Consider the following 26,365-nt stretch of genomic DNA (forward strand, 5'->3'; position numbering starts at 1 on the left):
CTTAAACCAGTTTATATTTCTGTCACTTGCAACCAAGGGTCCAGCCTGCATTTCATCTACCTTCACCTGCTTCTGTGAATCCTCTCTTCCCGCACCCTGTGATGAGAGGGCCCCTCCCAGACCTGAGCCCAGACCAGCTTACAAGCCCATCACCTGGTTTAGGGGACTCTGTGTGGTGATCCTAGGAATGATCTGATCCAGGTGCCTGGTGATGAAGGCGTCGGGATCGATCTTCATCCTGGCAAGAAGTGCTGGCCAAAGTCCAGACTGCACAGCCACTGAAGGGGAAGGGAGCTCTTTGAGGCCTTCTGCCTGGCCTGCTCTTACCCTGCCCCACAAAGCCTCAGGCTCTTCCACACCCACCATAGCCACAGACCTAAGGATGGGTGGTGGGAGATGATCAGCATCTCCTGGGCCAGCTGTTCGGTGTTGGTGACATCACCCTTGAGCCCTGGCACACCAGAGATGACACACAGAGCCTCCTGCAGGACCCGTGGAGGCACATACGCCTTGCCTGCCTCAGTCACCTCCCCAGCATTGGTCACCAGAGCCTCTAAGGGCAGCACCTGCATGGAGACACATGAGAACACAAAAAAACCCCACTGCTCAGAGCCCTGTGCAGGCTTGGAACACAGGAACCAAATACGCCACGGACACAACAGCCCCTCATTCAGTTCTTCTCTGGGGTCCTTGCTGGGGTGGAGATGGATGCCCAGCTTCCTGCAAAGGGACCCACCCACAGGCTGTGAGATGTGCCTGGAAGAAGGAAGCACCTGTGACTCTGCATCTAAAAAGCCTACGCGGGTAAAGAAGGCAACAGAAACTGGTCCAGGAGACCCAGCCTGTGACGGCAAGTTTGCCACTGGCCCACATTCCTCAACAGGCTTAGGGAGGGAGGGGAGCCGTGGAACATGGCACAAAGAGCACAGAAATGAGAACCAGGTCTTTGGGGGTCTCCCCCCGTGGGCTGGGAGACCCTGTGCAACTCATTTGAGCTCCTGGAACCCTGGCCAATTCACATAAAATAAGAATATCAAGCCCTATTTGCCTTTGAAAGGTACTGTGAAAAAACAAAATCGAAAGAAAAAATGGAAAGAAAATGCTTTAAAAATCACAAAGCACTTTAAAAACATAAAGTGTTATTCAATTAATCAAGGATAAAGGGGCAGGGCACAGTGGCTCATGCCTATTAATCCCAATACTTTTGGGAAGCCAAGGTGGGAGGATCGCTTAAGCCTAGGAGTTCAAGACCAGCCTGGGCAACATGGCGAGACATCTACAAAAATATAAAAAATAAAAAAATTAGCCAGGCATGGTGGTATGCACCTATAGTCCCAGCAACTTGGGAGGATGAGGTGGAAGGATCACTTGAGCTTGGGAGGCAGAGGCTGCAGTCAGCAAAACAAAACAACCCCCTCCAAAAAAAAAACCTGGGAAAAAAGTAAAACTACATGTGAAAAAAAAAGTCTCTGAAAAGGAAACGGAATTCTATGAAAGATGTTACTGGAGCTTGACAGCAGAGCAGAAGATGCTAGCATCACACAGAGTAAGAAAGAACCACCAGGGAGTGGCCCAGCCCAAACCCCACAGCATAAGCAGGGACAGCTAAGTGGATCCAAGAGCCCCAGTTCTAGAGCCCAGATGCCCTCACCTTGTGAGAACTGAGGACAGTCTTCAGTTCCTCCAGGAGTCCGTGCGCCAGCTTAAAGCCCCCAAGAGAGGAGAGCAGTTTGCGAGCCGTCTGCTGAGCCTGCCTGCGGACGTGCCAGGTGCGGCTCAGGAGCACCGCCACTAGAGCCCGGTGGTACTGCCTACAAGCACAGGGACAGACAGGTATGGGGGAAGGCGGGAGGAGGGCCTTCCACAGCCAACCATTCCACCTGCCACACACCCTTTCTCGGGTTCCTGCCAGCTTTCGCCTCATTTGGCCCAAAAGAAAAGGTAAGCCAGCGTCACATACCGAACTTTGTTGCCAGTGAGTCTATGCGGGTGGTCAAGGAAAAGTCTCTCTGTCAGATGCAACACAGTACACAGGGCTGGGAGGGGAGAAAAAGAATGGAAGTGTTTTTAAAATAGTTAAACACACATACGTATACCCAGAAATAATAGAATAAGCTGAAAATTAACACCTAAATATAATTATCACTTGATGTGAAATCACAGTTTGCTTTTTGTTTTTGTTTTTGTTTTTTTCTTTTTTGAGACGGAGTCGTCCTCTGACTCCCAGGCTGGAGTGCAGTGGCACAATCTTGACTCATTACAACATCCGCCTCCCAGGTTCAAGCAATTCTCCTGCCTCAGCCTCCCGAGTAGCTGAGAATACAAGCACCTGCCACCATGCCCAGCTAAGTTTTGTATTTTTAATAGAGATGGGGTTTCATCATGTTGGCCAGGCTGGTCTCAAACTCCTGGCCTCAGGTGATCCACCCGTCTTGGCCTCCCAGACTGCTGGGATTACAGGGATTACAGGCGTAAGCCACCAGGCCTGGCCTATACTTTTTTTTTTTTGAGGCAGAGTCTTGCTCTGTCGCCCAGGCTGGAACACAGTGGTGCAATCTCAGCTCACTACAACCTCTGCTTCCCAGGTTCAAGTGATTCTCCTGCCTCAGCCTCCAGAGTAGCTGGGATTACAGGCACCCACCACCATGCCCAGCTAATCTTTGTATTTTTAGTAGAGATGGGATTTTGGCCAGGCTGGTCTCGAACCCCTGACCTCAGGTGATCCACCTGCCTCAGCCTCCCGGAGTGCTAGGCTGGGCCCAGTGGCTCACGCCTATTATCCCAGCACTCTGGGAGTCCGAGGTAGGCAAATCATCTGAGGTTAGGAATTCAAGACCAGCCTGGCCAACATGGTGAAATCCCATCTCTACTAAAAATACAAAAATTAACTGGGTATGCGTGGTGCACGCCTATAATCCCAGCTACTAGGGAAGCTGAGGTAGGAGAATTGCTTGAACCCGGGAGGCAGAGATTGCAATGAGCAGACTGTGCCACTGCACCCCAGCCTGGGTAACAAAGCAAGACTCTGTCTCAAAAAAAAAAAAAAAAAAAAAAGTTACTAAGGTCAAGCACGATGGCTCATGTCTGTAATAGCACTTTGTGAGGCTGAGGCAGGAGCACCGCTTAGGCCCAGGAGTTCAAGATCGGCCTGGGCAACATGGTGAAACCCCCATCTCTAAAAAACAATACAAAAATTAGCCAGGTGTGGTGGTGTGCACCTGTACTCCCAGCCACTCAGGAAGCTGAGGACCACCTGAGACCAGGGAAGTAAAGGCTAAAGTGAGCCATGATTGTGCCGCTACACTCCAGCCTGGGCAAGAGAGTGGGATCTTGTCTCAACAACAACTAAAAAATTACTATGTAGTTCTAAAAAGAGGCCAGGCGCAGTGGCTCACGCCTGTGATCCCAACACTTTGGGAGGCCAAGGCAGGCGGATCACCAGAGGTCGGGAGTTTGAGACCAACCTGGCCAACATGGAGAACCCATCTCTACTAAAAAAAAAAATTACAAAATTAGCCAGGTGTGGTGGCACATGCCTATAATCAGCTACTTTGAGGCAGGAGAATCACCTGAACCCGCAAGATGGAAGTTACAGTGAGCTGAGATCTTGGCATTGCACTCCAGCCTGGGCAACAAGAGTGAAGCTGTCTCAAAAAAAAAAAAATAAAAAAAAAATAAAATAAAATAAAAATAAAAAAAGAACGATCCAAGTGTCACAGCACCAAAATAAAAATGAAGCTCATTATACACTGACATGGACTCATTTCCAGGTCTAGAAAGCACAGTATATACAGTAGGCACAGTAACATTTTGTAAAAAAAGGTAGAGGACAAACACGTACAGGTATTTACTTGCATATATATAAAATATCAAGGCTACAGAAGCAGCTAATAAAATTAGCTATTTACAGCAGACGAACTGGGTAGCCAGAGATCAAAGTAGGGATATAATTTTCAATGTAGACTCTCCTGTATCTATTTTTGAATTACATGAGTCTATTTCCTTTTCAAAATTTAAAAATGTTTCTAAAACCAGGAAATGACTAAAAGTTGTAACTCATTAATGGGATGTTGCAATTTGTGAGTCAAAAGACTCTTCAAATCACCAATTAGTGGCAGACACCCCTAAGGCAACATAGAATTTTAAACACACATTTAAAATTCCACTGTTCCTTTTCTGCCAGGATAGAAACCAGTAGTTTTTGTGTCTCTTGGTGGGGGAGTTGAGCCTGCCAGACTCCACCAGAGCTCCTCAGCTGCCTCAACACAAGAAAACTTCTGAGACAGCACCAATTACCCAATCAGCTATAATTACAGCTTACACTGTAGCTCCACAACCATTACAGTTCTGTCTCCACACATCTCCCAAGTCCCATTTCCCTAACCTTTCTTACATTCCCTACAGGAATGAATTCATTCCCACAATGACTAAGCTGTTGGCCAGATCACTCTGGCCCAGGTTTTTGCAGAGCTGACTGGCTGGTCAAGAAAGGGTCCTCTCTGAATATTTCCCAAAGACACTTTGTCTCAATCTCGAGTTCAATTAAGCGTGGAGTAACTTACCATCCTCTGAAGCCATAAGCAGGAATTTCTCAGAGGTGAACACCTGCTTCTTCTCATCCACAATCAGCTGCCAGAAACTGCTCAGTTTGGCCTCTGCAAGAAACAAAAGGTTATCCTATGATGCAGCTCACCATGTCCCCCAGAGCTGATGCCCTCAATCCTGAAGCTGCTGGGGTGGGCTTTGCTGGCAAACCCTCCTCTGTAGCAGGAGGCTGGGTGCTCTTCTATTTGGTGAACTTACCTCAGTCCTTCTGGTATCACTTCCTGTATGAAACTCTTCAGTGGTTCTCTGCTGCTTACAAGAGCCTAGGTGAACTGCTTCTCTTCCAGAATTCCCATCCACCCCAAGTACCAAGCTGGAACACCTGAAGTTTACAGACTCCGGCTTTCACTGCCCTTCCCTGACTGGGGCTGCTTGGACTCACTCTGGGCCATTCCCTTCAGGATAATGAAATCCTTCCCAGTCTTCAGGGCACTAGTTCAAACGCTTCCTCCATAAAGCCCTTCCCAACACCCATCCCCCCAACTAAAAGCAATGTCTCCTTCAAAACTGCTCTAATGCTACATTTTAAGCTACAGATGTGTTTTTGTATTTCCTTGTTCCTACTATGAAGTAAGCACCCTGATATTCGCTGAAGAAGGTCATATTCATCTTAGCATTCCCCTAGGTAACCCTGAGCTCTATTCCTAACCAAAGGAGTAAGTTCAGGTGTGTCCCAGAGCAGAGATTGGGAGATGGAAAAAAGAAAGCATGAAATGTGATGTAGCCACAAAATATAAAGAAAGCTCTTTTTGATGTACCTGTACTGATTTGGAATCATTTCGAAGATATATTATACAAAGTATATATAGTATATAATACAATGTATATGTAGTATATATATTGTATATAATACAGTATAGACAGAATGTTACCCAGCATGTTCAATTATATACACACTATCTCTAGACATTAAATTGGTAATACAGTTTTTTTTTTTTTTTTTTTAAGACGGAGTCTTGCTGTCACCAGGCTGAAGTACAGTGGCACGATTTCGGCTCACTGCAACCTCCACCTCGTGGGTTCAAGTGATTCTCCTGCCTCAGCCTCCCAAGCAGCTGGGATTACAGGCGCGCGCCACCACACCCAGCTAATTTTTGTATTTTTAGTAGAGATGGGGTTTCACCACGTTGGCAAGAATGGTTTCGATATCCTGGCCTCATGATCCGCCTGCCTCGGCCTCCCAAAGTGCAAAATTGGTAATACTGTTTACGGAGGGAAATTTAACAGCCAAGCGGAAAGACAAGGCTAAGGGGAAGCTTCTCATGTTATATCCTTTTGAATTTTGTACTGTATAACCAACTGAAACCAACAGTCTCAATACTAAACCCTGGTCCATCTGGGCATCATCTACAAGCCTGTGTAACAATGGAGCAACAGGACAAAGGAGGACAGTAACACAGTCCCCTGGCTGCATTCTCATTGCCCATGCAACCCTGAGGTTCATCTTGCAGATGACAAGCAAACCTGTAGCTGATCCAGTGTGGTCAGGACCAAGCTAACCCTGAACATCGAAACACTCCTCCCAAGGACTCTTGTCAAAGGCCCCTGTCTCTACCATCCTGGACATCTCTGGACTCATACCAGCCTGCGAGTCAGCCACTGACAGCTTCAAGAGCAACAAGGCTGCGGCAACCCCTTCAGCGACTGTGGGAACCTGAGTGCTTTGGGATGCTGCCTTCTCCACTGTCTGGATGAGCAAGGGCAGAAGGTCCAGGGCCTGCAACAATGTGTCACCTGTGGAGAGAGGACAGCACCTTAAAGGACATCCTGATCTTTGGAAATGACAGGACTGAGAAAGGATTTATCTACCCAGCTGTGAAATGGATGACTAAAGCCCTTCAGTTAATTTTTTTGTGTTAAATATCTCAAAAAAAAGTGAAGTTAAATCAAAACTTAAACTCTACAACCACAAAATTAGAGGCAAAAGATAATCCTTACTAATCCAATAGTCAACTGATGGATAAGCAGAGACATTAAGTGAGTTGCTCAAGGTTACACAGCTAGTTGAGGCAAGTCAGAGCCACCCTCAATCCAATCCATTCCCATATGGTACTCTTCCCCCATATTAGATGACCTTTGGACCCAAATTCTAAAACCAGAACGAATATGCTGGCCTCTGAACGAAACTCATTTTAAAAAAGAAAAAAACAAGGAGAAACCAGCTAAAACTATAGCTCTGGCGGGTGCCGTGGCTCATGCCTGTAAGCCCAGCACTTTGGGAGGCTGAGGCGGGTGGATCACTTGAGGACAAGAGTTCAAGACCACCCTGGCCAACATGGTGAAACCTTGTCTCTATTAAAAAATACAAAAATTAGCCGGGTATGGTGGTGGGCGCCTGTAATCCCACCTACCTGGGTGGCTGAGGCTGGAGAATTGCTTAAACACAGGAGTTAAAACTATAGCTTAAGCCTATGTTTTCTTTTGTTTTCCTCCCACACCTGGGTTTGTTGTTTCATAGCTGCTAAATGGGCATATCAGAACAATTCACAATGGAAGCAGTTTTCTAGATAATGTTATGAATTTGAATCCAAGAAATCTTTATTCTAAAGGTTTTGTTTTTAAAAGATTTTATGTTTATTTTAAAAGCAATGAGCACTGTGTTCCAGCACTCTGAATTACTTTTTTAAAAAATAAATTAAAAGTAAAAGCAATAAGCAGAACTAGCTTAAGCTGAAGAGACTAGGTAAAACCAAGTTTTTGCCATCTACAATTCAAGGTCCCACCTACAACTGATGGTCATTCAATGCGGCAATAATGGAAACTGATATATGAGTATAGAGACTTTTTATTTTTATTTAATTTTTTGTAGAAATGGAGCCTTGCTATGTTGCCCTGGTTAATCTTGAACTCCTGGGCTCAAGCAATCCCCCTGCCTCAGCCTCCTGTGTAGCTGGGACCACAGACAAGTACCACCATGCCCTACTAACTTAACTTTTTGTAGAGATGGGGGTCTTACTTTGTTGCCTAGGCTGGTCTCAAACTCCTGAGCTCAAGCAATCCTCCCACCTCAGCCTCCCAAAGTGCTGGGATTACAGGCGTGAGCCACCTCGCCTGGCCTCTTAGACTGTTTTAAGTCATGGATATGAGTTCACTATATCCCTAAGGCAGCTGACAATGTATTGACTGTACATTTCCCATGGAAAATCTATGACTTCAATCAGCATTATCTGCGGTTTAAACAAACCTCACAAACCACCGTACAAAAATGATCTATGATTCTGAGCTGAGAGATGTATTTCAGAAAAATATTTATTGCTTTAAACTCAGTACAAAAATCTCTTAAAGCCAGATTATTCTTCCCTTATCATTAAAAGGAATATGTGAGTACAAAGTTCATCAGACGAGACATTTCACACAGAAGGGCGTCCCCTCTTGAGAGAAGGCCCTGGAACCTCCCAGATGTTTCTTTTTTGTTTTGTGAGTTAGAGTCCCATTCTGTCGCCCAGGCGGGAGTGCAATGGCTTGATCTTGGCTCACTGCAACCTCTGCCTCAGCCACCAGAGTAGCTGGGATCACAGGCACCTGCCATCATGCCTGGTTAATTTTTGTATTTTTGTAGAGATGAGGTTTCACCATGTTGGCCAGGCAGGCTGGTCTCGAACTCCTGACCTCAGGTGATCCACCCACCTTGGCCTTCCAAAGTGTTGGGATTACAGGTGTGAGCTACCATGTCTGGCCCTTAAACCAGTCTTATCTGAATCATTTCTCCATGACTTCAGATACTGTAGTGACAAGTTCAGGTTCGGGGTCCTCTCTGAATAAAGCTTTGTACTTTGAAAGTCTGATAAGTGAAGGAAGCCAGAATTTGTTGTGAAGATTGAATTCTGATTTTGAGCTAAGCCCAATGTTCCCATTTATTTCTTCCTGAAGTTCCCATTTATTTCAGGAAGAAATAAATGGTGCTAAATAAGCTGAACTAACAGAGAAAGCCGGGAACACTAATAAAGCCCTAAAGACTCAGTCACCTTTGCAGGGAGGCCTGGACACTGGCCCTGGGAGGCGTCTTACCCCGATAAGAGGCCAACATGCACTGCAGGTAGGCGTGCCTCACTGCAGATGTGGAGGTTTTAAGGCTGAAAGCTTTTTTGAACCATTCAGTGAGCTTCTTGGGCACTTCCGTAGTGAATCGGTTACACCAGAGAGCCAGGACTGAGACAGCGTGCACCAAGGTCCCTTCATGAACTAGGGCAAAAAGCATGGTCCAATCAGTCCAATGTCCTATAGCCATGTCAAATCACTGCAAGAAGTGCAAAAAACAAGCCAGAGTACAAGGGGGAGAAAGCAATAATATTTCAGACAGCTCAAGCCATGCTATCTGAGGGAGGTGTGTCTTCAGGAGAGGTTTACAGAAGGAAATCGTGAAAAACCATGGTCAAGGATGGGTACAGAAGGCATGCTTACCATGCTGCAGAGAATTACCTTCCTGCTGAAGGAATGGGATGAACAGCTCAGCCACAATCCCGTTCAGGACCTGACTGGAAGGTCCAGACACCACGTGATGACTGACGCTCCCAATCCCTAAAAAGCAGATTCCCTGTTCAGTCCCTTCTCAGCACAAAACCAGAAACAGGCAAGTCTTCCTACTGCTGCCACCTCTGCACTCTGGGTCACAGACCTCTTTTGCATCCCCCAGCAGTCATATCTCTCCTCTGGCCATTACTGATCTTCCCTTAATGCTCCCTCTACACCTCCTGCATTCTATAGAAGCCAGGCCTCCCACTAAACTTGAACAAGTAAGTCCCTCTCATCAAGCAGGCAAGCAGCAGGGTCCTGGGAGGCAGGCTGGACCCAAGATGGTCAGAGGAGTCAAGATCCAAAGAAGGATTCACCTTACCTAAGAGTTACATTAAAGCTTATCTACTACTAGGGTGGGTGCAGTGGTCACGCCTGTAATCCCAGCACTTTGGGAGGCCAAGACGGGCAGATCATGAGGTCAAGAGATCGAGACCATCCTGACCAAATAGTGAAACCCCGTCTCTACTAAAAATACAAAAAAATTAGCTGGGCATGGTGGCATGCACCTATGGTCCCAGCTACTCGGGAGGCTGAGGCAGGAGAAGCACTTGAACCAAGGAGACAGATGTTGCAGTGAGCCAAGATGGCACCACTGTACTCCAATCTGGCAACAGAGTGAGACTCCATCTCAAAAAAAAGGAAAAAAAAAAAAAAAAAGCCTTATCTACTACTAGATCACAGCTCTACTCCTGGCAGAAAAATCCTGTACCTGCCTGTAATCCCAGCACTTTGGGAGGCTGAGGCGGGCAGATCACTTGAAGCCGGAGTTTGAGACCAGCCTGGCCAATATGGTGAAACCCTGTCTTTACTAAAAATACAAAAAAATTAGCCAGGCGTGGCAGTGCGCACCAGTAATCCCAGCTACTCAGGAGGCTGAGGCACGAGAATCCCTTGAACCTGGGAGGCAAAGGTTGCAGTGAGCTGAGATGGCGCCACTACACTCTATCCTAGATGACAGAGCAAGACTGTGTCTCAAAAAAAGGAAGAAATCCTATACCTGAGAGGACGCTCATCTTCTGGGCTACAACAGTTAGTTTTCCTTCTGAGCCTGTGAGGAGAGACAGCAAAGATTCACATTCACATATGCCACATTTCCCAAGAAGGTGAACAATGTGGTCACGTGTGTGATGCCACAGTTTCTGATTCCAGAAGTAGCCTTTGTGTTGTGAAGCTGGGTTTAAAACAACATTTACTAGCCTTTTGCTTTCTGACTCAAAAAGTAATGTTCCTACAGAAAACTTAAGAGAAAAAATATAAAGGAAAACATTTAAAAGGCACTCATGTTTCCACTACTCAAATACATTATTTTCTGGTATATTTCCTTTAGTTTTTTCTGCTATGCATACAAAAATGTGTATCTTAAAAACGAAAAACCTGATATCACTCCATCCACACCAACCTATGAGAGTTTTGGTCATTCACACACATTCATATCCAGTGTGGCACAGGCTGGTCACACAGCCTTGTCACACGCAGACTTGGAGCATCAAGTTCCCCTGAGATCCCAGGGTTGAAGGAAATGCCAGGGGCCACACCTCAGCCACCCCATGGCCAAGAAGGACTGCTCACCTCCGAGGATAGCAAATAAGTGCTTGGTCAGGGCTTCCATGGCTGAAGAGTCACTGCACTGGCGTGCCAGGTTCCGCAGTGCCAGCACGGCTTCGTCCATCAGGTGGGGACTGTTGGATTTCAGGTGACCTGGACACACAGAGCCACTGTTCAGAAGCAGCCAACAATTGGCATCCAGACTTTCGTCTTTGTCTTTTCCATGCCCCCATCTCTTTAGTACTAGCTACATGTTCTCATTAAAATAATCTCAAGAAAGAAACTGCCAATGCCAATGTAGTTTAGGTTAGGGCTTTATTACTACCTTGAGCTGTCCCCTAACCCTGCTACAACATTTAGGACAAGTACAACCAAAACCCAAGGTGCCACTTAAGGGCTGGACAGAGGATGGGATACTCACTAGCCAGTCCTTTCACAATGTCCAGGGCATACTGGCTGAGGTCAAGAGTCACTGATGCCAGCAGACTAGAAATAGCTAAGGAGGACAGAAAACACTGACCATGTCAGTCTCAGCGATAAATTCAACAGACAATTTTTTCCCCTGCTCCTCAGCAAATGCCACCAGGCCTGCTGTCTACCCACATGGAACCACCCTTCATCTCTACAGGGCGGCAAGAATAGTTCCAAAGCTCTGCCGAAAAAGCTGTATACCACCCCATCCCAATCAGGAAAAATTGCCTTTCCAACATCCCACCAACACATTTCACTATGATACACAGGGACAGACTCAACCCTCAGATCCCATGATTTCAAGTGCCACCTCCACAGTAAGTCCAGAACGTCTAGAGATGAGGTTCTTAACCTGGTCTCCAGAAAGTTCTTTTGGAGGGGTGGAAAGGTAACAGAATATCTCGTTTTCTTTCACTCAACTCTGAAGGTGAACACCTGATTATTTTCTGGGAATCAAAACAATGGATAAAGCTATAAACTGATCCAGAGGGTTCTTGAACCCCTAAAATTATATGCAGTATTCTTAGTGGATATACTTTTATGCATTATTCTAACAAGAGAGCCGATGACTTTCTTTTTCTTTTCTTCTTTTTTTTTTAAACAGGGTCTCACTCTGTCACCTAGGCTGGAGTGCAATGGCATGATCTCTGCAACCTCCGCCTCCCAGGTTCAAGTGTTTCTCCTGCCTCAGTCTCCTGAGTAGCTAGGACTACAGGCATGTGCCATCTCACCTAATTTTTTTTGTATTTTTATTAGAGACAGTGTTTCACCATGTTGGTCAGGCTGGTCTCGAACTCCTGGCCTCAGGTGATCCACCTGCCTCAGCCTCCCAATCTGCTGGGATTACAGGCGTGAGCCACCTGGCCTTTTTTTTGTTTTTTGTGATGGGGTCTCACTCTGTCACCCAGGCTGGATGGAGTACAACATCGCCATCTTGGCTCACTGCAACTTCTGCTTCCTGGGCTCAAGTGATCCTCCCAAGTCAGCCTCCCAAGTTGAGCTCCTGGGCTCAAGTGATCTGCCCACCTCCGCCTCCCAAAGTGCTGGGATTACAGGTGTGAGCCACCGCATCTAGCTGACTTTCAATAATCTTAAAAAGGTTCCCAATCTCTCTCCCAAGGTCCCAACAAGGTAAAGAGTGAATACATCCCCCTTCCCTCCCTGCTACCACACACACTTCTTGCTGCCAAATATTGGGAACAGAGATTATAGGCAACTCATCTCCCTCCCACCATCCTGGTTGACAGCAACCTACTTTCAATAACATTCTCTGGACTCCTCAGTAAGGACTTCTGTATGGTGGGCAATATCAGATCCTTAAATTCTGAGTGGGACAGGTACCGGAGCAGAGGGGCACAGCTATCCTACAAAGAAAAAGGAATCAGGCACCTAGCCCTCATGGGAACAGACCAAGAAGGAAAAAGAGTTCAGCACCCCAGAATTTAAAATGAGATCATGTGTCCAAGTGAGTAACGTCCACCTCCCACTCACCAACAGGTACTTCGGAGGCTTGACTTTGCTCATAAGGATGTTCTTCATGTAAAAGTCCAGTAGGGCACCCTAGAGAACACAAAGAGCTCTGGTTAGACCCTGGCATTCTCAAGTATCTCATCACTGGCCTAAGGAGTCCCTCTTGTGAGAGTGCCTCCAAAAAATACAAATCAATGCCCCAAATTTCAGTGTTAAGCATAGAGGTCCCACTGATCATACAACCCCACTTAAAGCCGTTCCACAGCTTTCCATGGTCCCCCAGGATAAAGTCCAAAGTCCTTGATATGGCTTATAAGGGCCTGCCCGCCACTCAGACAGCTGTGTCTCACTCTCTAACCCAGGCCTGTCACTCCAACCCCACTCGCCTCCTCTCTGTTCCTGCCCACAGGCTGCTTGCTCTTCCCCAAATGCTCTGCCTTGCCTCTTGACCTTGCTAATTCCTCTTTACTTTCAAAGTTCCTTCTTTAGAGAGGTGTGTTCTCTGACCCACAGCCTAAATCAGGTCCTTCCGTTGTGGAGTCTCACAGCTTCTCACACTTTCCCTTTGTAGCACTTACCATTTACAATTAACTAGACTATCTGTTTAACGTCAGCATCCCAGACTCAGTTCCATGGGGGCAGGGGTCATAGCTCCCTTGGTCACTGGTGTACCCCCAAAACCGGGCACAGTGCCTAGAACATGGCAGTTGCTCAACTGGGATGAATCAATGACTGTATGAACAAGCAAACTAACACCCAAGCCAGAAACAGAAGGAAAACTTACTTTCCAACTCCTAGAAGTTCATATATCATGGCAAAAGGCCAGAGTTTCACATGAGAAAACCAACAAGTTTCAGATGAGGTCAACAGCTTGGGTCGCCAGGGCAAAGCAGGTTCCCGTTCCTTCCCTCCAGCAAGCTCCCAACATTCCCAATGTAGCAAACCCACAGTCACTCCGCCCTGGCACTTGCCTTATGCCGACTGACCACGTCCGTCTCCTTGTGACTCGTGCAGAACTGCACCAGCAGCCCCAGCATGCCGGCATAGCTCTGGTTGGGCTCTAGGCTGAGAATGGCTGACAAGTATTGCTCCACCAGCCCAGGGTTCTGAAGAGGAAAGTGCCAGGCAGATGTATAAGATGGCAGTGGGGGAGTGGCATGGAAGAAGCAATGCCCACCAGCCCCTGCAGTCCTGTCACCTCTTTCCACAGCTTTGTGAGTTTCTTCACAGCACCATCCACGGCGTGCTTGTGGGAGCCACCCAGTACCTCCAGCAAGAGTAGGCACTGCACCTCCACCTGCCAGAACCAGGAAAGACTCAGGTCAAGATGGGACATGAGACTGAGGGTCCCATGGCCTTCAGAGCCTGCAAAGACCTCCATCAGCCCCTCCAAATCCTGGTTTCATCTCCACTCAGCTTCTCCCACTCAACTCTAGCCAGATCCTCTTCCCTCCATCCTGCATTTAGTTCTGTCCTATTTATTAAATGACGCTCAAGTGTTCATTTAATAAATATTTGCTGGTCACTTATTATGAGACAATGAAGGTACAAGGGGAGTAAGACATGGTCCCTGCTTTCATGTACCTTAGAATTCAGTGGGAATAAAAGAAGTTCAACAAATAAATACACAAATGAATAGACAATTTCAGTGAGGTTTAAGTGCCACGCAGGAAAAGAATATGTGCCCTATTTCATTTACTTCCTATCTGCCTTGACTTGTCCTTTGTTAATTCCACAAATACTTACTAACTACTGACTACACGGCAACGCTGAGCATCGTGGATACAGAAGCATAGCTCAATATGGGGATTCAAACTACATAGAGCTCACATCGTCCAACCCAGATTGACACACATAATAGGTGCTCAACTAAAAAAATCTCAGCGGCAGCCAGGCACAGTGGCTGACACCTGTCATGCTAGTGCTGTGGGAGGCCAAGGCAGGCAGATCACCTGAGGTCAGGAGTTTGAGACCAGCCTGACCAACATGGTGAAACACCATCTCTACTAAAAATACAAAATTAGCCAGGCGTGGTGGCAAATGCCTATAATCCCAGCTACTCGGGAGGCTAAGACAGGAGAATCGCTTGAACCCGGGAGGAGGTTGTCGTGAGCCGGGATTGTGCCATTGCACTCCAGCCTGGGCAAACACAGCAAAATTCTGTCTCAAAAAATAAATAAATAAATAAACTCAGAGGCTTTTTGTGCCACAAATGCCCAAGGTCACTAGAGAGCAGTATAAACGGCCACCCTGATAAAACAGATATGCTTGTGAAAGCAATGCTAATAAATTCCATTTGCTCTCAGTTTGCTTCCTAACCAAAAAAAATGAAAAAATTCCATTTGCATGTGTACAAAATGTCCTATGTACAAGGTAATTCATTGCAGCACTGTTAGTAACAATAAAAGACTATAAAAAACAGAGGACTCCCTATATATAGTGTGGTACAGAAAGGATTACTGGCTGGGTGCAGTGGGTCACACCTATAGACCCAGAACTTTGGAAGACTGAAGCAGGTGGTTCCCTTAAGCCCAGGAGTTTGGGACAAACCTGGGCAACACAGGAAAACCCCATCTCTACAAAAAAAACAAAAATTGCACTAGCATGCCTGCAGCCCCAGCTACTCAGGAGGCTGTGGTAGAAGGATTGATTGAGCCCAGGAGGTCAAGGCTACAGTAAGCTGAGATCATGCCACTGTGCTCCAGCCTGGGTGACAGAGCAAGAGCTTGACTCAAAAAAGAAAAAGAAGTCTGCAGAATCATGGTATGTAAAAAAAATTTTTAAATATGTTTTTTAAAAAGTAGGCTGGGAGGCCGGGCGCGGTGGCTCATACCTGCAATCCCTCCACTTTGGGAGGCCGAGGTAGACAGATCACCTGAAGTCAGGAGTTTGAGACTAGCCTGGCCAACACGGTGAAACCCCATCTCTACTAAAAATAGCCGGATGTGGTGGAATGTGCATATAATCCCAGCTATTACACTTAGGAGGCTGAGGGATGAGAATTGCTGGAGCCCAGGAGGCGGAGGTTGCAGTGAGGCGAGACAGCACCACTGCAATCCAACCTGGGTGACAGTCAGACTCTGTCTCTCAAAAACAAAACAAAATAAAAAACAAACAAAAAAACACCACTCAGTAGAGATAAGCCTTCTTACAAGGAGGCTTTTGGTAACAATGACACCCACGCCCTGAAGGGGATCCAAGAGTCCCAGCTGACAACAATACATAATCGTTGAGCCTCAAGGTTTCAGTGGTTCTAATCCATCATCAATCAATTATACTGATGGCCATTCCATGTCTGTCCCCAGAGGTGCGCTGGATAAGCTCCCAGGGATGAGGCCCTCTATCTAACTAGCAAGTTGCTTCATGGAGAGGTACTTGTGTTTCCTAAGGCCACTGATCATTGACACCTACGTAGACTGGACTCTACAGTTTCCACAGCCATCTCAACCCTCAACTAAACCTGTCATTATGGCAGCTCTTTGAGGCGGACAGGCTGGGTAGTATTTTCTTTCCCACTTTGCAAATGAGGAAATGGGCTCAGAAGTAAGTGACTCAGCCAAGTCTCATGGACAAGAATCAGATCCAAGGCCGGCCACGGTGACTCACGCCTGTAATCCCAGCACTTTGGAAGGCCAGGACAGGGGGATCACCTGAGGTCAGGAGTTCCATACCAGCCTGGCCACCATGGTGAAACCCCGTCTCTACTAAAAATACAAAAAAATAGACCGGGCGCGGTGGCTCAAGCCTGTAATCCCAGCACTTTGGGAGGCCGAGGCGGGTGGATCACGAGGTCAAGAGATCGAGACCATCCTGGTCAACATGGTGAAACCCCGTCTCTACTAAAATACAAAAAAATTAGCTGGGCGTGATGGCATATGCTTTTAATCCCAACCACTTGGGAGGCTGAGGCAGAAGAATCACTTGAACCTGGGCAGCAGAGGTTGCAGTGAGACAAGATTGCACCATTGCACTCCAGCCTGGCAACAAGAGCAAAAACTCCATCTCAAAAAAACAATCAGATCCATGCCAAGATCCTCAGACTCCTTTTCATTAAATCATTAAACCACTGCTCAGCCAGGAGCGGTGGCTCACACCTGTAATCTCGGTACTTTGGGAGGCTGAGGCGGGCAGATAACGAGGTCAGGAGTTCAAGACCAGCCTGGCCAACATGGTGAAACGCCGTCTCTACTAAAAATAAAAAATTAGCTGGGCATAGTGGCAGGCACCTATAATCCCAGCCACTAGGGAGGAGAATCACTTGAACCCAGGAAGCAGAGGTTGCAGTGAGCCAAGACCACACCACTGTACTCCAGCCTGGACAAGAGTGAGACTCTGTCTCAAAAAAATAAAAATAAAAACATTCCTAATGACCTCCACTAAGCCTGTCCAGGCACATGTCTGCTCTGCTCACTTCCCAACCTGGTAAGCAGACATGTAGAAAGGAAAGGAGGGAATTTAAGAACCAAAACCAAGACAAGAAATCCATTCCATTCACCAGTTCAACACTGAAATCAAACACAGGGAGTGGAATGATTAGCCAGAAAAAAAGCAAAAGGATTTACACTATGATATTTTCCAGTTCCTTAATTTTTGGCTATCTTCCCAACTCTGGCCTCTCATGGCTTCCACACATGCCATGAAATCAGAGGCCTCCTTTCTCTTGTCCATCACTGCATTGCCAGTGCCTAGCACCATGCCTGACACAGAAGCTCAAAAATGTCTGATAAACTGAGGAATGTGATTACGCTGCACTCATGCCCATCCACCAAAGCCATGCGCCTCAGGACAACTCAGACTGTCTGGTCACCCAGCACCTAGAAAAGCACTTGGCACCAAGAAGGTGCTGAAACACGCTCTAACTCCGGCAGAAAGCTGACCCTTACTACTTCAGAGACCCAGGGAACCTACCAGTTTGTTCCAGATGTCTCCTTGTCTCTTGGCTTTCGACGGAAAGACAATGCGCACCAGAAGACAGGTCCAGGTCAAGGCCAGCAAGGCGGCAGAGCCACTGCTCTTACTGCAGAGGAGAGCAGGGGTAAGTTCAGAGCAGCAGCCTCCACCCTGAGGACTAACACTGTCCCTAAGGCCCCGCCTGGTAATGCAGGACTCTCCCCTGACCTGAAGGAACAGAACTTGAAATCGGTTCCCCACAAACCATCTGTGACAATTCAGGACAAGGAGTCCAGGCTTTAGTGGCCAAACTCCCATCTCTCGGCACTGACAACTATAAAAACAAACAGATGGCTTCCAGCATTAGGGGCCTGGTGGGCAACTAGTTCCCCTCAAAATGGCCTTGCCTGCCCTGTTTCCCAACCCTGCTCCTCGGGAAAGTGGTTTTCTCCACTAAGCTTGCCATCCTGGCTCCTCCCTCAGGCGCGCAGTCAGCTGCATCAGCTTCTCCTGAGCAGGACTCCACCAATTCCCAGGGGGCCACAACCTTTACCTCTTACCTGGGAACACCTGCTTTGGAGCCAATACCGGAAGACTGCAGAGAGTGTAGAAGGTTCTTAGCAGTGGCTTCTGGCTGGGCCTCAGCCAACTGCTGGATGGCTGCCTGTAAGGCCCTGCGGGAGGCTGCATCTCTAGGGGGAGAGGCAAAGGGGAAAGGTGAACATGGGGACCTCAGAGGCAGGGGCAAGGCTGCTCAGGCCATGCACTGGTCTTTCTCAGGAAAAACTGATCACGCCACACTCCAGTGGATCACAGAGGAGGAATTAGGAAATAACTGGATAAACTCACCTCCTCCTAGAGTTCTAAAAGTATCTCATAAGGGCAAATACACCACTGAGTGTGTAAGGGCAGCCCCTACATTTACGGAGCACTTATAAGGTTCTCAAAGTAGGCCAGGCCATTTTAACACACAAGACTAATGGCAGCATACACATACTGACCACTATGGCACAGCAGGCAACTGTTCCAGGCACCTCACACTTACTAACCACCACCAGATGATATAGAATGGAATCATCTCCATTCTGCAGACCAGGAAACTGAGGCACAGAAAGATAAGTAACTTAGCCAGGATCTAACAGCTAGGATATGATAATAGCCCAGATTTAGGACCAGGCAGTATGGCTTCAACCTGGGTTCTAACCACTACCCTAAATCACCTCTCTATACAAAACTGTTCCAGATACAGGGCCTTTGGCTGGGACTCACCTGTATCGATGCAGAGTCAAGCAGAACAATTTGCAGAGCCCCTTCACTGCTCCCTCTGGCAGATCTGAAACCAAAGATTACACAGAGAGTAGTCAATAAAAATGACATGATAAGCAGCTGCAGTCAGGTGTTCTGCCAGACATGATCTCAGCCCACTGGACACTCCCCATTTATTTAAGACTTTCCTCCCCAAGAGGAAAAAGCAACAACAAAACAGGACTCTAGGAAAACGCCTGGTACAAAAAAGCTTTGGGTAGACATTTGCTAAAGGAATGAAACTAAGAAATTACAAGTGGCCTCAAAACCTCACATGCCATCAAGTAGAGGTTCAGGAGTGCTGGAACGATTCTACTTCTTGATCTGGGTGCTGGTTATACTGGTGCTTAATTTTAATATGTGATGATTCAGTAAGCTGTTCAATTAGGATGTGTATCTTTATTTCTTTACGCATATTCTAATAAACAGTTTAAAAAACAGTATAACACTGAAGTACTATGAGCAACAAGAAGAGGGAATAGCACCTATAACTGGATGTTTCTGAGAGTCTGAAAGATACAGAAGCTTGGCCGAACAGATTAGCAGGCTCTGGAAAAATGGAAAAGGAGGGAGACATACGTGGAATGCAGGGTTAAGAAGACATAATACCTACTCAGGACACATGAGGAAGAAAAGGGGAGGACTAATAACACCCCAGCTCTTAGTGCTTATGAGATGCCAGGCCCTGCTCTAAGTAATTCATACACATTAACTCACTTAATCCATATAAAGTGGCACTGTTATTAAGCCCATTTTTAAATAAAGCAAGCAAGCAACGGGAAACCAAGCCAGCCAGCCAGAGTGAAATAGATACACCCTAACTCTGGGCAGAAAGAGTTCAACTCTTGGTTGAACAATAGTGTTCAACATGGCTGGGCGCAGTGGCTCATGCCTGTAATCCCGGCACTTTGGGAGGCCGAGATGGGAGGATAACTTGAGGCCAGGAGTTCGAGACCAGCCTGGCCAACATGGCAAAACCCCGTGCCTACTAAAAATACAAAAATTACTTAGGTATGGTGGCATGCACAGGTAATCTCAGCTACTCAGGAGGCTAAGGCAGGAGAGTCGCTTGAACCCCAGAGGCGGAGGCTACAGTGAGCCGAGATCGCGCCACTGCCCTCCAGCCTGGGAGATACAGCGAGACTCCATCTCAAAAAATAAAAGAAAAAGAGTGCTCAATAATGTTGGAATGCCAACCTGTGACAAGTGCTGCATGCCACACTGAAGCAGGCAAACAAAAGGGAGAAGCTTCTGAGGAGGAGGAAATTTAACCTGCAGGATAAGACAGACTTATACTGGGTATAGGAGGCACCGAGAGCAGGAGGCCCATGCATGGCTCACACCATTCCTCATACTTCAGGCACCTGAATAATGGAAGAGAAATGAATGAGGTACAGGGACACCATTCCCCCAGAGCCCTGAACACTGCTTTGGTCCATGTGATCCAGAGCTATTTCAGTAACTGGGGAAAAGGATGACTGGGTCCAGAAACAGGTTGTGGCTAAGACAATGACAATAACAACAGCTAATATACACTGTGAGCTTACCATAGCCAGACAATGTGTGACATTTACTCCAACCTATCAGGGAAGTATTACTGCTATCTCCATATTCAAAGCAAAAGAAACGGGCTCAGAGAGGTGAAGTAACTTGAAGCAGGTCAAACAGCCTATAAGTGGCACAGCCCGTCCAAGCCCTTCAACACGGACTGCTGCACTAGAGGCCTGTGACTGGAAAAATCGGTATCACATGGCTGCCTTTCTTTTTTTTTTTTTTAAGACGGAGTCTTGCTCTGTCGCCCAGGCTGGCGTGCAGTGGCACGATCTTGGCTCACTGCAATCTCTGCCTCCCAGGTTAAAGGGAGTCTTCTGCCTCAGCCTGCTGAGTAGCTAGGACTACAGGCGCACACCACCACACCCAGCTAATTTTTGTATTTTTAGTAGAGATGGAGTTTCACCACGCTGGCTAGGATGGTCTCAATGTCTTGACCTCGTGATACGGGATTACAGCCATGAGCCACCGTGCCTGACCACATGGCTGCCTTTCTAACTAGAGCTCTCTGCTGGGAAAGTGACCAGAAAAACCTTTGAGGATGCCGTAAAACTCATACACTAAAGCATTACACACAAAAGCATTACACACAAGAGAATCTCTTAGAAGCTCACAAACAGCAAGTTTACAAGCTTGGGTATCTTACCGGGCACAAGTAGGTCAGAAGCAGCAAATGAGAAGTTGGATGGCGTGGTAGGAATAAAAAGTAAAAGGGGACAGAAAGGGAGGCCCAATCTATGTGGCTATGGTTTTCTTTTTATTTATTTATTCTTTTTTTTTTTTGAGACTCATTCTTCTTGTCCAGGCTAGAGTGCAATGGCGTGATCTTGGCTCACTGCAACCTCCACCTACGGGGTTCAAATGATTCTCCTGCCTCAGCCTCCCAAAGTAGCTGGGATTACAGGCGCCCACCAACACACCCAGCTAATTTTTTTGTATTTTTAGCAGAGACAGGGTTTCACCATGTTGGCCAGGCTGGTCTTGAACTCCTGACCTCAGGTGATCCATCCCCCTCAGTCTCCCAAAGTGCTAGGATTACAGGCGTGAACCACTATGCCTGGCCATGGCCATGGTTTTCAAACTTCAGTAAACACAGGAATCACCTAAAGGTGTTGTTAAAACACAAATGGTGGGTTCTATCCCCAGGATTTTTTTTCTGACACAGGGTCTTGCACTGTCACCCACCACCGTAGCCTCAACCTCCCAGGCTCAAGCGATCCTCCCACCTCTCAACCTCCCAAGTAGCTGAGACTACAGCACCTCCCGGTCTGATTTGAGTTGCTCCAGTGGAGCTGGGAAGTTTTATCTCTAACAGGTTCGGAGGTGCTGTTGATGCTGCCTGTCCAGGAACCACACTTTGAGACTCAATGCTATACAGTAAAAACAAACATACCAAAAGAAATGAAAAAATAACTAGGATTTATTGAGTGAAAGCAAAACGGTCTTACTTAATAAGTCCTAGAGCTATCCCTTGGTTACGGTGCAGATCAGAATAATCAGATATGCTCAGCATTTCCCAAAATGTGTTTCGCAGGCCCTGAACAGAATTTCAACAAAAAAGAGGTTCAAAGAAAACACTGGATTCAAGGAAGCTTTATAAAGTGAAAAAACACCTTGTGAAAATTCCAAGAGGGCATTAAAAAACATGACCTCCCACTGGCTCACACAGATAATCCCAACACTTTGGGAGGCCAAGGCGGGCGGACCAAGAGGTCAGGAGATCAAGACCATCTGGCCAACATAATAAAACCCTGTCTCTACTAAAAATATAAAAATTGCTGGGTGTGGTGACGGACGCCTATAATCCCAGCTACTCAGGAGGCTGAGAGGCAGGAGAACTGCTCGAACCCGGAAGGCAGAGATTACAATGAGCAGAGATCAATCACGTCACTGCACTCCAACCTGGGTGACAGAGACTCCAAAAAAGAACCTCTCCCAACTTATTTGATCTTGGAATACTTTATTGAACAAAGACTGGGAAAAATGATACCCCAAGTCATAAAGAAAATGTTTTTGTACTCAGTATACTACTTGAGAAAGGTTTTTGCTATCTTTTTAAAATATTTCCAATCGAAATGGTTACAAGAATAAACAGCCTTCACACCTGAATGGAAAAACTCTCCATTAACCCAAAGGTTTTAACTGTTTCAATTCACTTGATAGCAAGGAAATAAACGCCATGGTTCTAAAGAAACACAATTTCAGCTGGGCCCAGTGGCTCGTGCCAGTAATCCCAGCATTTTAAGAGGCCACAGCAGGTGGATCACTTGAGGTCAGGAATTCAAGACCAGGCCGGCCAACACAGTGAAACCCCACCTCTACTAAAAATTCGAAAATTAGCTGGGTATGGTGGCGCACACCTGTAGTCCCAGCTATTCTCGAGGCTGAGGCATGAGAATCGCCTGAACCAGGGAGGCAGAGGTTGTAGTGAGACGAGATTGTGCCACTGCACTCCAGCCTGGGGGACAGTGTGAGAATCTGTCTCAAAAAGAAGAAAAAAAACATAATTTATTTTTGAAATGGAATATTATCCAGGGTATATGGATGAAAAATAAATACCTTTTCCAGCCACACACTTTCCCAGTTCACTGAGGATTTCTCTCCGTTCCTTTACACTGGCTGTTGTCACCTTCCCTGCAAAACGCTTTAGTGTCTCAGAAACCTGTGAAGGCCAAGCAACAGAGAAAATTTCACCAGTCAGACTGCAAAACAATGAGTGTCGGTATGTTGAGGGGTGGGTGTAGAATTCAGGGATCTCTCTAACCTGGGGGGTTTCTCAACCTCCCCACTCTTGACATTTTGGGCCAGGTAATTCTTGGTTGTGGGGGCTGTGTTTTTAGAGCATTCCAGGTGTCAGTAGCAGCCCATCTCCCCCTCCTGCCCCAGCTGTGACATTGTCAAATGTCTCCTGGGAGGCAAAATCACTCTCACTTGAGATATACTGCTTTAATTCAACTAGTCAACAAGTCAATATACGTTACTTAAACTTGGGCAATAAGTGGAAAGGCAAAGACCTCTGAACAGAAAATATCCCTTCAGAACTACCCAAAGTCTAGCAAAGGCCTACTTTGTGCCAAGCATGTTCCCTTCACATTATCTCATTTTAACCTCCCCATAAGGCAAATGTCAGCATCCTGGCAACTCACTGGCAGAGCAAAAGCACACTGGCTAAAAGGTGAAAGGTTAGGAGACTGGATCCCAGCTCTGCTTTTTATTAGCTGTGGAAACTTAGCCAAATAATATCACTCTCCCAATCTTCAGTTTTCTCATCTATCTGAGGCGGACAATAGCAGCTACCTCATATGACTGTGATGGAGATTAAGTGAGATTGTATATATAGGGCGTCTACTCTCAACCCAAGCATAAAGTTGGCTGCTACTACCAACGAGCCTGCAAGAGAGGCTTCAGTATCCCCATTTTATAGGTGAAGAAACCATCTCCAAGAGAGGAAGTCACTGCTCATAATGGAGTCAAGAGCCACAGCACCTGCATTTTTTAAACTAACCTCAAAGCCAAACAGCTCTATAAACTGATGCTAACAAATCTTTAGCTTTCAACACCCATCCAAGTTACCATGGTTGCAATCCACTGCATAGGGACATAAGCATAAGATCCAGTAAGTGGGACAGTTTGCAAACATCCCTAAAAATCTGCTCCTGAGCAATATTCTACAAGCTACCAAGTGGGCAGGCTGTGGATTCACAACTGGTAGAGCAGGGCATGATAAGACCCATGTAACAGCACAGTGGGGTCATCATCTTTTATTTTATTTTGAGATGAAGTCTCGCTCTGTCGCCCAGGCCGGAGTGCAGCGGCACAACCTGGGGTCACTGCAACCTCCGCCTCCTGGGTTCAAGCAGTTATCTGCCTCAGCCTCTCGAGTAGCTGGGATCACAGGCACTCGCCACCACGCCCAGCTAGTTTTTGTATTTTTAGTAGAGATGGGGTTTCACCATCTTGGCCAGGTTGGTCTTGAACACTGCTGGGATTACAGGCGTGAGCCACTGCACCTGGCCCATCTTTTTCTTTTGAGGGTATTTCACAGGCAGACTTTTTTTTTTTTTTTTTTGGGACGGAGTTTCACTCTTGTTGCCCAGACTGAAGTGCAATGGCGGGGCCTCAGCTCACTGCAACCTCCACCTCCCAGGTTCAAGTAATTTTCCTGCCTCAGCCTCCTAGGTACTTGGGATTACACACATGCACCACCATGCCCAGCTTATTTTTTCTATTTTTAGTAGAGACGGGGTTTCTCTATGTTGGTCAGACTGGTCTCAAACCCCCAACCTTGGGTGATTTTGCCCACCTCAGCATCCCAATATGCTGGCATTATAGGTGTGAGTCACCATGCCCGGCTGGCCAGCCTTATTAGTAGCGTAAGAGTCAACAGTACACACAGAAATAAAATAATACTGAGTTTTTCTGCTTAAATCCCTACCATAGTTCTATTGGCAATGAATAAAAGAAACTGGGCCGGGTGCAGTGGCTCATGCCTGTAATCCCAGCATTTTGGGAGGCCGAGGCGGGTGGATCACGAGGTCAAGAGATCGAGACCATCCTGGTCAACACGGTGAAACCCCGTCTCTACTAAAAATACAAAAAATTAGCTGGGCATGGTGGTGCGTGCCTGTAATCCCAGCTGCTTAGGAGGCTGAGGCAGGAGAATTGCCTGAACCCAGGAGGCGGAGGTTGCAGTGAGCCGAGATTGCACCATTGCACTCCAGCCTGGGTAACAAGAGCGAAATACCGTCTCAAAAAAAAAAAAAAACAAAAAAACTGATGTCCAAAACTCTGACGTCTACATAAATGATGTATCATTTTAACTTTAAAATGTCTTTTGTTTTTATAGTCATAGATGCACACAGAGTCAAAACCAAACAGTTCTGAGAAGTCTGCCATAAAAACCAGTCCCTTGCCTTCACTCTCCATGGGCAACCCTTAGGTTGATTTGGTGGATATTTGAGTAGTTACCTCCATATAGCTAAGTATCTCTAAATATGGAGGTAACTTGCATGTTTCTTGATTTTTCAGTTTTGCTACCTTTCTACCACAGCTCCCTTTCCTGCTCTTATCCTACCCACACCCTCCCCATTTCCCCATTGGAAGTCCCCAGTTTCATAATATAGGCTAGGTCAGTAATCAGTGCTTACACCATATGTAAATGGCATTCAACATCCTTTTAATAAACTGTTTCTTATTCTTCCCAGCATTTTTATGCCCCTGGTGTTAATGATTACCCTTTCCCATCTCACTTCAGTTTGACTTGTTTTATCTGTTCTTACAAATAATTAAACCCCAAACTTTTTGCCATTTGTCTAAATCTCAGTACATTTAGGCAGATCAGGTATTTCATCCAAATTCCACCTTCCTACGGAAATCTCTCCCAGAGTTTTCTGACCTGCCCCAATTAGGCATGTGATCCTCTACAGCTAGGGCACAGTTTATTACCCTGAACATGAACTTTCTTGTGTTTGGGTGAACACATCCTCCATTCTGTAAACTCCTTGCAAGTATGAAAATATTCTGACCAAATACAGAATTCTAGGTTGAAATCATTTTCCTTTAGAATACTAAAGACAAGACCAGGTGCAGTGGCTCACATCTGTAATCCCGACACTTTGGAAAGCTGCGGCAGGCAGATTGCTTGAGGTCAGGAGTTTGAGACCAGCCTGCCCAACCTGATAAAACCCTGTCTTTACCAAAAATACAAAAATTAGCCAGGCATGGTGGCATATGCCTGTAATTTCAGCTACTCGGGAGGCTGAGGCAGAAGAATCTCTTAAACCTGGGGGGTGGAGGTTGCAGTGAGCCAAGATCATGTCATTGCGCTCCAGTCTGGTGAGAGAGCAAGACTCCATCTCAAAAATAAAAAATAAAAAATCAGTTGTTCACTCGCACTAGCCACATTCCAGTGCACTGTTAGTCACATGTTGCTAATGGCTACCATACTGGGTGGTGCAGGAAAATATTTCCATCATCACAGAAAGTTCTACTGGACAATAGTACTCTAGAGAGA

The 26,365-nt window shown here is 46.5% G+C and overlaps 1 protein-coding gene across 2 annotated transcripts in view; it reads right to left on the minus strand.

Moving 5' to 3' along the window:
* GCN1 (GCN1 activator of EIF2AK4) overlaps positions 1–26,365 on the minus strand; it is a 66,980-nt gene that overhangs the window by 38,557 nt on the left and 2,058 nt on the right. Inside the window, exons 2-20 of one of the 2 annotated variants that reach the window (XM_032241502.1) lie at positions 22,912–23,014; positions 18,766–18,829; positions 18,057–18,188; positions 17,515–17,623; positions 13,805–13,903; positions 13,578–13,712; positions 12,628–12,696; positions 12,392–12,500; positions 11,087–11,161; positions 10,690–10,818; positions 10,118–10,168; positions 9,025–9,123; positions 8,614–8,787; positions 6,187–6,339; positions 4,563–4,655; positions 1,961–2,036; positions 1,652–1,811; positions 377–566; positions 154–296 (exon numbers count right to left, since the gene is read on the minus strand). In XM_032241502.1, the coding sequence (XP_032097393.1) occupies positions 154–296; positions 377–566; positions 1,652–1,811; positions 1,961–2,036; positions 4,563–4,655; positions 6,187–6,339; positions 8,614–8,787; positions 9,025–9,123; positions 10,118–10,168; positions 10,690–10,818; positions 11,087–11,161; positions 12,392–12,500; positions 12,628–12,696; positions 13,578–13,712; positions 13,805–13,903; positions 17,515–17,623; positions 18,057–18,188; positions 18,766–18,829; positions 22,912–23,014 (2,163 nt within the window). The remainder of the gene's footprint in view (positions 1–153; positions 297–376; positions 567–1,651; positions 1,812–1,960; positions 2,037–4,562; positions 4,656–6,186; positions 6,340–8,613; positions 8,788–9,024; positions 9,124–10,117; positions 10,169–10,689; positions 10,819–11,086; positions 11,162–12,391; positions 12,501–12,627; positions 12,697–13,577; positions 13,713–13,804; positions 13,904–17,514; positions 17,624–18,056; positions 18,189–18,765; positions 18,830–22,911; positions 23,015–26,365) is intronic. The other variant, XM_032241512.1, reaches the window with a different exon arrangement.

The sequence above is a fragment of the Sapajus apella genome, unplaced genomic scaffold (assembly GCF_009761245.1).
Source record: "Sapajus apella isolate SASKATOON/1434 unplaced genomic scaffold, GSC_monkey_1.0 scaffold2, whole genome shotgun sequence".
NCBI lineage: Eukaryota > Metazoa > Chordata > Mammalia > Primates > Cebidae > Sapajus > Sapajus apella.